Below are 12,282 nucleotides of genomic sequence, written 5' to 3'. Positions count from 1 at the left end.
TAATTTTGTGTCTTTTTAAAGTAATTTCGTTTTTTTCTGTCATTTTGTGTCTTTTTTTAGTAATTTTGTGTATTTTTTTGGTAATTGTTTGTCTTTTTGTGGTAATTTTGTGTCTTTTTTGGTCATTTTTTGTCTTTTTTTAGTAATTTTGTGTGTTTTTTTTTTTTGTCATTTTGTGTCTTTTTTAAGTCATTTTGTTTTTTTCTGTAATTTTGTGTCTTTTTTGTTGTTGTAATTTTGTGTTTTTTTTTGGTAATTTTGCGTCTTTATTAAGTAATTTAGGTTTTTTTTCTGTCATTTTGTGTCTTTTTTTAGTAATTTTGTGTCTTTTTTTGGTCATTTTGATACTGCCTCCAGCAGCCCCCAGGCAATTTGAGTTTGAGACCCCTGGGAAAGAAAATGCACCCAGCTCTTCAGAGAGCATCTTCTCTCCTCGCACCACATGATAATTCTACTCCTTAAAGAATTGTCACTAGCACTTATTGCTGCACTAATGGCTCTTACTGCACTATACCTTGATTGTTTGCTTTTTTTATTCCTGTAAGTCCCCTTGGATAAAAGCGTCTGCTAAATGAATAAACGTAAATGTAAATGTAAGGTCAAAACTGCTGCTTTTAACTCTGACTGTGTGGTTGTGTTTATTTAAAAAACAACAATGTGACGTTGTTTATGTTATAACTATGAAACAAGATGAGAAAATGTTAAAATGTAATGTGTAAAAAATAATTTCTTGCGATTTAAATATAAATATATATCAATTAACATTCACAATGTATTAACAAAACAATAACAAATTATTATGACAATAATCTCAACAACAAACTCACAAAAGAAAAAACAATACAACAATAAAAAAAATTAAAAAAATAAATACACAGTGATACACAGAACCTGGAATAATAGTAACGATTTATATAAATATATAAAATAATAAAAGCAGATAAATATATATATATATATATATTTTATATATATAAAATATATATATTTTATATATATAAAATATATATAAAAAAAAGAAAAACACAAGACAATTAGGTAAATTAAAGTACAGAAAATTGAATTACATAAATACACACACATATTCATACACTGTAAAGAAAAAAATGTTTGAAAGAGGAAAATAAAACTTTGTCCAAACATTAATGAAATGCTTTAAAAGACGTTCACCTAAATTCAAAATTAAACAAACTATGTCGTTTTGTTTCTATGCCTGATTAAGAGAGTGGAATAATTCTGACGGTCCCTGAAGGCAGCATCAGCCGAGCAGGATCTGGCTCAGAGGACTTCCGGGATCTAATGTACATATTTACTTTCTGTCTGGTTCCTCATTGGATAAAACCTGACCTCATTAACATAAACAACATGAGTCAGGATCAGTAAACAAACAGCGTCATCAGCATCATTATATTACGTCATGTCAAACAAATTATCTGAAGTTCATATTAATGGTTCAACAGAACTATATATATAGTTCTGATGTTCACAGAGCAACAGAGTTTATAATAAACTTTATATTTATGTCACAAATAATTATTTTGGTTGGTTTTAATTTATAATAATAATAATAATAATAATAATAATAATAATAATAATAATAATAATTACATTTAAATTAAATAAATAAACAAATTAGTCGGTGGTTGTAGTCAGATTTGAAGAGTTGAGTTTTGAGGGATTTCTTGAGGAAAGACAGTGAAGGGGAGTCGCAGATGATTTCTGTTCTCTCTAGTATTGTTTTTTTCTGAATATTTAAAGTTTATTTGTTGAAATCACCCATAGCTGATGTCATGCTCCTTATAAACCTGCTCTCTCATGTTTTTTGGCCTCAGTCATTAATTTCTCTGCAGGCTGAAGTGATTTTTATCATTCAAACTGCATATGAAACTTCCACATTTTTACACAAGCAAAAAGTAGATTATCTGCTTCTTAATTCTATATTTTAGTGCTCGATAAAAAACACAATATGCTCGTTTTGTTAGAACATTAAATGCAACAATATTAAATTAAGAACGAAACAAAGACAAAATCATACAACATTTACCTCTAAATGTAGTGGAGTAGAATTATAATATTATATAAAATGGAAATATGCAAGTAAAGTACAAGTACCCCAATATTGTACTTAAGTACAGTACTTGAGTAAATGTACTTAGTTACTTTCCACCACTGTCTACATTCTATCTTTTTACTTTTGGATCTCCAAGAGCTCCATAAAAAACACAATATTCACATTATATTAGAACTTTAAACGCAACCTTAATTAAGAAAAAAATCTAGTAATTTATTTATCTAGTAAAATGTTCCTCTTTATGTTAAAGTGACAGTGATTTTCCCTCACTGTGACTTTACATACAGACACGCCTTCATGGATTAAAAACATTTCTTCTTCATGTGCTCATTATTAGCACACAGCGTGTTTCCTCACTGTGTGGTTGTGGTCTCAGGGCGTGGGTGTTTACCGTACGCAGATAGTCATAAACATGTTTCACAGTGAGATATTATCATTGATTGTCATCATTTGGATCCAGATGTGTAAAATCCAGCTCAGAAACAGCTGCATGTCCGTCTCTCTTCCTGTCCAGGATTAACCAGTCCACTCATCCACATTTCTTCACACCAAATCAAAGCTGCTCAGCCAATCAGAGCGCTCCTCCTCCCTGCAGGCTGCAGTCATAACAGAGCAGCCCTGAGGAGTTCAGACAGATCTCTGCAGCCGCTGGATCGAAGTGTGCAGCAGGAATCATGAGGACAGCGAGAACAATCTGTGCTTTAATCTGCACGCTGGCAGTTCTGACAGCTCCTGCAGCGGTGAGGACTCTTTTTATTACCTCTAGGAGTTATTGCATTCATTTTCATGAGAATAATCTGACTTTTTTTGTACTTTTAGGGCTCTGTGAGAGGAAAAAGAGGATGGTCTCCTGATTTTTCCTCCTCCTCCTCTTCCTCCTCTTCTTCTTCTTCTTCTTCGTCCTCTTCTTTTTCTTCGTCCTTTTCCTTCTCGTCCTCCTTTGAGAGTTCAGGTGAGAAACTCCATATGTGTCAGTGCTCTCTGGTACATTAACACCAGGCTGTATTAAAGCTTTATTTCCATTTAAGTACTGTACTTAAGTGTAATTCTGAGGTACTTGTACTTTACTTGAGTATTTCCATTTTATGTAACTTTATACTTCTAATTCACTACATTTTGAGGCAAATATTGTACTCCACTACATTTAGCTGACAGCTTTAGTTACTATTCAGGTTGAGATTTAACATAAAAACATGATACATTTAAAGTGATTAGACATTTTTTTAAATTTAAACCTCATAACATGCCATGTCTCTACACTGTCAATCAATATGTGCTGTGTGTGAGTCTGAGTGTGTGTTTGTTTGCGTGTGTGTGCATGTTTGTGTATGTGTACATACAGATGTGTATGTGGGGAAGGGAGGGGTGGGTTTTGTCATTTTTATTGTCTGTTTTTATTCTTATTTTTTGTAAAGCACTTTGTGTTGCATTTTTAAGTAGGAAAAGCGCTATATGAATAAAGTTTGATTGATTTATTGAACAGTATATTAAGTAATTTAAATTAGCCCTACCTTGAGAAGATTCAAACACTGCCTACATAAATGCATCAATAATAGTAATCCAATATATAAAACAATCTGTGTGGGTCTATTCTGCATAACTTTTACTTTTGATACTTGTTTTTTTTTTATTTTGAAGCTGATACTACTGCAGTAAGTTTTAAATGCAGGACTTTTACTGTACACTCAAAAAATAATTAAGCCAAAAACATGGACTTTTTGTAATGTAATTACATGTAAATTTTCCATGTATTTGTGTTACATAAGTTGAATGTAAAAGGTCAAATTAAGTGCAAAGTTTTTCTTTCATTTCAAAGTAATATAAATAAATTAAATAACTTTAATTCAAATTTCTACACAAACTTAATGTGTAAATTTACTTAAAGTTTATGTATACTTTTACATAAACCTTATGAGATTTAGTATTTCATATAAAGTTAAAGGGAAGTTTACATAATCCTTATGTGTTTATTCAAGCATCTCATACGCAAGCAGTAAAGGAAAAGTTTCCTTTATTAAAATTAAGCACCAAGTTGGGGCCACAGAATACTGTTTAAAATTAGAAATTGGAATAATTCTAGTCTGGAGTAATTTCACAGTGTGGTATTGATACTTTTACTTAAGTAAGGGAACTCAATACTAGTTCTTCTAACACCACTGTTTATTTCCTGTGCTGTGCAGGAGGGATCTGTCTGAACGGAGGCAGCTCCATGCCGTCCCTCACCACCGGGGAACACATGTTCTGTTTGTGTGCTGAAGGATTTGAGGGGAGCAGCTGTGAAACAGGTGAGAATTGAACCAAACTGTATTCATATTTTCCATATATTTTACTAAAAACCTCCTGTGCTGTTCCTTCAGCGAAAGGCTCTGGGTGCTACGAGGGCGTGGGTCTGTACTACAGAGGCACCGCGGCTAAATCAGAGAGCGGACGGACGTGTGAGGAGTGGGACTCTGACACCAGGGGGCGCTACATGACGACTGATGTCAACGCAGGGAGACACAACTACTGCAGGTCGGCTGCAACAATAATCACACAATAAGTTTAAAGCAGGCAGGAGAACTGACGGGAGCTGAACAAAGAGCTGCTGTGGACGAGGGCAGCAGATTATTTTACACCTCAAAAATCAGTTTGAGTGGACACAACGCTTAGCCACCAGACTCCATTGACAAAAAACAACTAAACTTAAAGCTTTAAAAGTGTTTATATCCATATTGGTTGAACTGTGCAGGACTGAGAAAAATGTGGCAGTAAAACATTAACTGTGTGTTTAGGTCTTTGAGGTCTGTCACTTTGGATTAAAGTCAAACAATAAGTAGGGAGCTATGAATGTTGATTTTAACTTTCAATAGTCTGAAAATAAATGTCTAAATCAGCATTTACCTTTAACCCCTTTGATGCACAACATGGGTCAAAAATGACCCACATTCATTCCCCATGTTATTTAATGCTGGCTTATTTTATGATTGAATATGCTTAGTATTCTTTAAATATCTTGTTTTTGATAACAACAGATCATTATTTCCATTTTGCCTCTCATACTTTATGAAGAAAAAAGTTTTTGTATTATTACATAGCTAACTTCTCGGCTAAGTAGCTTGCTAAGCTAACTAAATGGATATGGGTCATTTTTGACCGATGTTGTGCATGAGAAGAGAAGTGACACAAAAAGGGATTTTATTAAAAAATGAATAAAGGACAACATGAAATTAGGATGTATGATGATCAAAAACAAACTAATTGAGGAAAACCTGGAATACTGAATGATGAAAATAATTTATTGCAAAGATATAAAACATAAAAACTCATAGGCCTACATGTCGGGTCACTTTAGACCCATGTTGTGCATCAAAGGGTTAAGCAAATTGGCCAAATTTCAGGCTGTAACCAAACTTAAATTTGTGTGATTTGTAAGTGTTTGGGCCTGTTTTATCCATATTGGTTGAGCTGTGCAGGATCTTTTTACCCTCTGAGTTGTTTCTTATGTTCTATTTTCACAGTTTTAGCTTTCCTTTCTATTTTTTTGGCGGAAAACTGAAGCCTTTCATACTCTCCTCAAAGCCACCAGACTCCATTGACAAAAACAGTCATTTTACCTCACAGAAAACAAGAGTTGCTGCTCTGCGGCTGCCTTGATCTGTTACTTTATTTATGTTATTTTGTAACTTTTGTGAATCCAAACTAACTCTTTGAAACACTAAAGTCACACAATAACACAAACTAACTAGCAGATGAAGGCAGCGGTAGACCAGCAACTTCTGTTTCCTGTGAGGTAAAATTACAGTTTTTTTTAATGGAGTCTGGTGGCTTTGAGGCAAGTAAGAAACACTTCAGTTTTCCGCCAGACAGAGCAGAAAGGAAAGGTAAAACTGTGAAAATAAAACATAAAAAAACAACCCAAAAGGTAAAAAGAGTCTTGCACATTTCAACCAATATGGATATAAACACTTTTAAGCACCTGAAAATGTGGTATTTATCCGTCACATTACATCTGTATATATCATTACTAAATGTGCAACAGTTAAGTTTGGTTACTACGGAAGCCCCTAAACAGCCATGCATTCATATATTTTTTCCCCTCCGTTTTCTCGTGAAAACGAGTAAATTTCATTTGTTTTCTCTCGAGAAAAATATCTCGTTATCTCGGGAAAACGAGATAATGAGATAATTTTCTCGAAATAATATATGAATGCATGGCCGTTTAGGGCTTCCGTAGGTTACGGCCCTAAATTTGGCCAATTTTCTCATAGTTAGTAGCTGATTTATAAACTTTATTTTCAGGGCATTTAAAGCAAAAAATCTACCATTTATAGCTTCCTACTTATTGTTTTCCTTTAATCCAAAGTTCTTGACTACAGACTTCAAAGAACAAAACACACAGTTAGTATTTTTACTGCCACATGTTTCTCAGTTTGAAGGCTTTGATGTGTTTTTCAGGAACCTGTTGTACAAGCGGCGCCCGTGGTGCTACGTGTGGAAACAGCAGAAGCTGACGTGGGAGTATTGTAATATTCCTCGCTGTGGCGTTGAGTCGTGTGAGTGCATTTTTCTCTCTTCAGTCTTCCAGTAAAATCTGAGCCAAATGACATGTCAGTATCATTACCTTCACCTTGACAACCATCCTACCAACTGATCTTCTTTTTTTTTAACTTCTTAAGTGTCCTTGTTCTATTCTGTGTTTTTCTCTATTGTTATTTTTATTTATGCTACCTCAGTATTTTTATTCCATTGTATTTTATTGTACTTGAATACCGGACTGCTGTGACAACCGAATTTCCCTTCAGGGATGAATAAAGTTATTAATCTATCTATCTATCTATCTATCTATCTATCTATCTATCTATCTATCTATCTATCTATCTATCTATCTATCTATCTATCTATCTATCTATCTATCTATCTATCTATCTATCTATCTATCTATCTATCTATCTATCTATGTCTGATGTGCGTCTCTAATGGTGCAGTTCCGGCCCCACCCACGCCGGCCCCGCCCACCCTGGCCCCGCCCACGCAGCCGCAGCCAGGTAACCTAACTCCTGACTGAACTTGCTGCATCACATCCCAACACTTCTCCCCCCTGACTGACTCTGTTTAACCCTCCAGCTGCTGAGTCCACATGTGGCCAGCGCTCCCGGAGGATTCAGGCGAAGATCGTGGGAGGAACAGTTGCCACGGTGGAAGCCCACCCATGGTTCGCTGCCATATTCTGGCGCAGTAAGACCAAGGAGAGGATGCTGCGGTGCGGGGGGAGTCTGATCTCAGCCTGCTGGGTCCTCTCAGCTGCTCACTGCTTCCCCGACGGGTAGGAAGTTACATCACTTACTGACACCACACACTCTAAGAAATGATTCAAGAAGCCTACAAATGTGACAGGAATATAAAGGTATGCATACTAATAAAAATGCTGAATAACATCATGATGAGTATTTGAGTTGCCTACATCAATATTCATTAGTAGAACTCCAACAGGAATCTAAAATATCCATATATAAAATTAAGTTTACTTCTTCAAAATAAATTCATATTTGACTCGGGTGGCTGTGGCCCAGTTGGTAGAGCGGGTTGCCCACCGATCGGAGGATTGGTGGTTCAATCCCCAACCATGGCAGCCGACATGTCGAAGTATCCTTGAGCAAGATACTGAACCCCAAATTGCTCCTGATGCTGCGTTCATCAGTGTGTGAATGAATTCCCAATGGTGGCAGGTGGCACTGTTTAGGGTAGCCTCTGCCACCAGTATGAAAGTGTGTGTGTATGGGTGAATGAGCGCAGTCTGTGGTGTAAATCGCTTTGAGTGGTTGCAAAGCGACTAGAAAAGCGCTATATAAGTGCAGGTCCATTTACTCACAGATTACATGGTTTAAATATTTGTAATAATAAGTGTACAATAAGTGTAAAATGCACGCTTGCATGCACGCTTGCTTGGTTTTTTATGGTTTTTATGGTATGAAAATTATTTTATAGCTGCCTAAGACAAGATTTGTACTGGTTGATGTTCAGCTTTAATGGCTCATGAATAAATGTTTGACTTTTTCTCATGTTGGGATCATTCTAGGAAAAGTCAACCAATTTCAAGTTGAAAACAGATCATGAAGGGGCCTTCCTCGGCTGTTGAGGGTCATTTTTAACCCCTAAGACAACTCAAGGGTGAAGAAGTGAGAGTTGCAGCAGCTTGACCAGACATCTCTTTGTGTTTCAGCAACCACACCAAGCCTCGCCGCTTCTCCGTCATCCTGGGGAAGAACGTGATAAACGAGAGCGACCCGGCCGTGGAGCAGAGCTTCAAGGTGGAGCAGATCATCCTGCACGCCGGCTTCGACAACAGCGACAACGACTACAACAACGACATCGGTGAGAAGTTGTCTCTAGATGCTCTGTCTCTGTTGGTGATGTGATGGAGTCAGAGCAGTGGTTGATGTGTGAGTGTTGTTGCTCTGCAGCTCTGCTGAAGCTGAAGGCGCGGCGGGGGCGGTGTGCCGAGGAGAGCCGCTCGGTGAGGAGCGTCTGTCTGCCGCCGCCGCTGCAGAGCCTGCAGCCCGGGGTTGGCTGCGAGATCGCCGGCTACGGGAAAGAGAAATACGGTGAGGAGAGTCGCTCTGTATTATTAACCTGAGGTGAGGTGGATAAACATCCATCCATCCATCCATTCTCTTATCCGGGGCCGGGTCGCGGGGGCAGCAGGCTAAGATAGATAGATAGACAGATAGACAGATAGATAGATAGATAGATAGATAGATAGATAGATAGATAGATAGATAGATAGATAGATAGATAGATGTACTTTATTTATCCCAAGCTGGGAAAATATAAAAATAAAATAAAATACAATAAAATGTAATGTAAAAATACACATAAACTGTCTAAAGAAGGAGTATGTATTAAGGAGTAGAATTCCAGTGCAGAATAAATATGAATATGCAGTATAAAAATGTTGGTGCTATGAAACAAATAAGGTGCAATGAACAGTGTGCATAAAAAACACATAAAGTGCATAGACTAGATAGACAAGTGTCTAAGCAGGGTATTCCATATCTCTCGCCTGGCATGGGAACGCCTCGGGGTCCCCCAGGAGGAGCTGGAAAAGAGAAAAGAGAGAGAGATGGATAAACATGTCAGACCTAAAGCAGAGAGACTTCCCAAACTTGTTCCCACAGGTTGGAAGTAAACAATAAAGTCTCACTGAGGAATTAAGATTTCTGAGAAGTGGAACTAATATTCACAGATTCGCAGATGAGTCATTTTCTAAGCAGGCTGTTCTTCTCACCTTTTGTCATTGTTGTACAAAAATAAATGTCTCATTGTTTCAATCAGTGTATTTGTAGGCTATCTCCCAAATAACCTTAAATTAGGTTTTTTAAATAAGCTAAAATAAAGGTTTTGAATGCTTACATATCATCTTTGCCTTTAAATGTGCCCCCCTGATTAAATACTGGCCCTTCCTTGCCCCCCACAGTAAAATTGGTCTAGAACTGCCACTGCTGTTTATTATACAGTTTACTGTTCCCAAATCTCACCCTCCAGTCTAACTCTAACATCAGATAAACGAAGAGGAGGAAAAGTAGAAAGTGTCTGTAAACGGAAACGTTAAATGCCAGTAAAGTGCAGCAGTAATGTGTTGTGTAATGAGTGTTTCTAGCTGTCAGTGATTAGTCTCTACACACCATAATCAGCTCTTGTTGTCTCTGCAGGCTTGTGGTACAAGTCTCAGTACCTGCGGGAGGCTCAGGTGAACGTCCTCGCCCTCGATGTGTGCAGACAGGAGGATTATTACGGAAACATGATCAGTGATAACATGTTTTGCGCGGGACGTCCCGACTGGAGCCAGGACGCCTGCGAGGTATTCACGACGAGTCCCGACCTGCCGACTCTTCACACATCCGCGGTTTGTTGATCTGCTCTCACGCTGCTTGTTCTCTCTGCAGGGAGACTCCGGAGGGCCGCTGGTGTGCGAGGTGGGCAGCAGGCTCTTCCTGTTCGGGGTGGTCAGCTGGGGCGACGGCTGCGCCAAAGAGAAGCGCCCCGGCGTCTACACCAAGGTCACCAACTACAACCGCTGGATAGAGGAGAAGACGGGGCTGCCCGCCATCGCTAACGGAGCCATGTTCCCCCAGAAGTGAAAATCTCAGAGGCAGTGACGGTTCTAGACCAGTTTTACTGTGGGGGCCAAGGAGGGGCCGGTGTTTAATCCAACATGGTCTCACAGGAATCCGTGAAATAGCCACGGATTCGCTTAACTCAAAATCCGTGGAATAGCCACGGAATCACTCAAATTTCCGTGAAACTGACACGGATTTCGCTACAATGCAAGTTAATGACAGTCATATCCCGTGGCTATTCCAACATACAAAGTGATTATGTACATTCACTGAGTGAATATTTAGAATATAAAACATATATTTCTTGCTAGAAATGTGATCAAAATCCATTTTTATGCAGAAACTAAGTCAAAATATTGTGTTTTTCACTAAAACCGCCGGGACCTTGAAAGTCACGTGACTTGGAACAAACCAATAGGAAAAAATATCCGTGGAATAGCTACGGGATATGACTGTCATTAACTTGCATTGTAGCGAAATCCGTGTCAGTTTCACGGGAAAAAAACATTATTAAGGGTCTTAACCTGTTTCTAAGCTTTGTTTTTTACAATACGAGGTGTCAGGGCATTTTATCTGTTTACAGTCTGTGGTGTTTGGTATTTCTGCACTTAATGAGGAGCGAATTATTTCTTTTTTTAAATCTTTTATATAACAGAATAATTATATATTGTCAGAAATAGGATTTATTTTTATATTTCTTAGATTATTTTTGTAGATTTTCCTCACAAAGATTTTTGCAAATGTGTTCATATTTCTGTTAAATAATTTGTTGTAATATATTGTTTATATTGTTGCCTTCAGTTAGAAAAAAAAATCTACATTTTAAGGTAATTTATTAAAAGAGCAGTCCAGCAATGTTTTACTTTTACTTTTTTTGTTATTTTGGCTTTTATGCTGTAACATTTTGTATTTTTTTTTTATATTGTTTTAAATGAGAATTGACTGTAAAAACCTCATGTTCAAAGGTAAATCAGAGAGATGTTAGAACAAATAAGAAAGAGGATTTTCTAATAAAAACTTCACCCAAACAATGGCACTGCCTGTGATTTTCCTTTTGCAGCTTTATGACTCCTAATTAATCTCCATCACTGTTTATTTATAGTCTGAAATGTTTTTATGATGCTGTAAAACACAAAGACCAAGAGGAACAGACAAACAGATTCAACAGAAGATATTTCTGCTGCAGGCTGAACTTTTTTTTAAGTAGATCAGTAAATTTATGGGACTTGGACTTTACTTCATTGACTCCAGTGGAAAAGCTTCATGCAACACATCTATTTGTAGCACTGCAGCTCCACCTGGTGGTCACAGACATCAGGAGAAAAGAGAAAATGATCAGCTTCATTATTTCTGGGTGTCAGCTGTTTGTTGTCTGCCAGTTTTACACAATGATGTAGATTCTCCTTCTCTGTTTTAGAAAATGACTCTCTCAGGATGTGGAAACCAGCTGAAGTCTGGACTACAGATACATGCTGCTGTTTTATTAATAGTGAAGTTGAATCACTGCCTCTACATGTGCATGCGAACATCAGTTATTGTATCTATTCTGTGTAATGCTCCTGATGCACACAATGCTGCTTTAAATGGCAGTTTATTAAATATTAAACTGCAGCAGGAATACATTTTATTTCTCTTTTTCTTGTCCATTTCTGTACTTCTGTACTGTATCACTTGTGTTTGTGTGTGTGTGTGTGTGTGTGTGTGTGTGTGTGTGTGAGTGTGTGTGGTGTGTATTTGTGTGTGTGTGTGTGTGTGTGTGTGTGTGTGTGTATATCTGTGTGTGTGTGTGTGTGTGTGTGTGTGTATTTGTGTGTGTATTTGTGTGTGTGTGTAACATTCAGATCATGTTGCTCTCCTCAGACCTGTTGAACTTCTTCAGACTTCAGGATGTTTGATTCAGTAATTCAGGAAACAGAAGACGCTTCCTCCGGGATAAAAACAGCAACCTGTTAAATTTAGACGAGTGTTTGTGCAGCTGCTGGAGGTTAGTGTGTCCCTGTGTGTGTGTGTGTGTGTGTGTGTGTGTGTGTGTGTGTGTGTGTGTGTGTGTGTGTGTGTGTGTGTTTGTGTGTAGGAGGATGTGTGTCACAGCTGTAGATTCATTCTGCTGCAGAC

The 12,282-nt window shown here is 37.6% G+C and overlaps 1 protein-coding gene across 1 annotated transcript; it reads left to right on the top strand.

The window, feature by feature from the left end:
• Positions 1 to 2,745: 2,745 nt before the first annotated feature.
• LOC131959922 (tissue-type plasminogen activator-like) lies at positions 2,746 to 10,233 on the top strand. Its single transcript, XM_059325141.1, has 11 exons — positions 2,746 to 2,811; positions 2,891 to 3,023; positions 4,252 to 4,356; positions 4,429 to 4,582; positions 6,506 to 6,603; positions 7,036 to 7,095; positions 7,175 to 7,373; positions 8,271 to 8,422; positions 8,512 to 8,652; positions 9,760 to 9,908; positions 9,994 to 10,233. Exons 1-11 carry the CDS (start codon positions 2,746 to 2,748, stop codon positions 10,186 to 10,188), a joined length of 1,452 nt encoding a protein of 483 aa, XP_059181124.1. The 3' UTR covers positions 10,189 to 10,233.
• The last annotated feature ends 2,049 nt before the right edge of the window (positions 10,234 to 12,282 follow it).

This window comes from Centropristis striata, chromosome 21, assembly GCF_030273125.1.
Source record: "Centropristis striata isolate RG_2023a ecotype Rhode Island chromosome 21, C.striata_1.0, whole genome shotgun sequence".
Classification (NCBI taxonomy): Eukaryota; Metazoa; Chordata; class Actinopteri; order Perciformes; family Serranidae; genus Centropristis; species Centropristis striata.
This window is presented reverse-complemented; position numbering and strand designations above follow the sequence as displayed.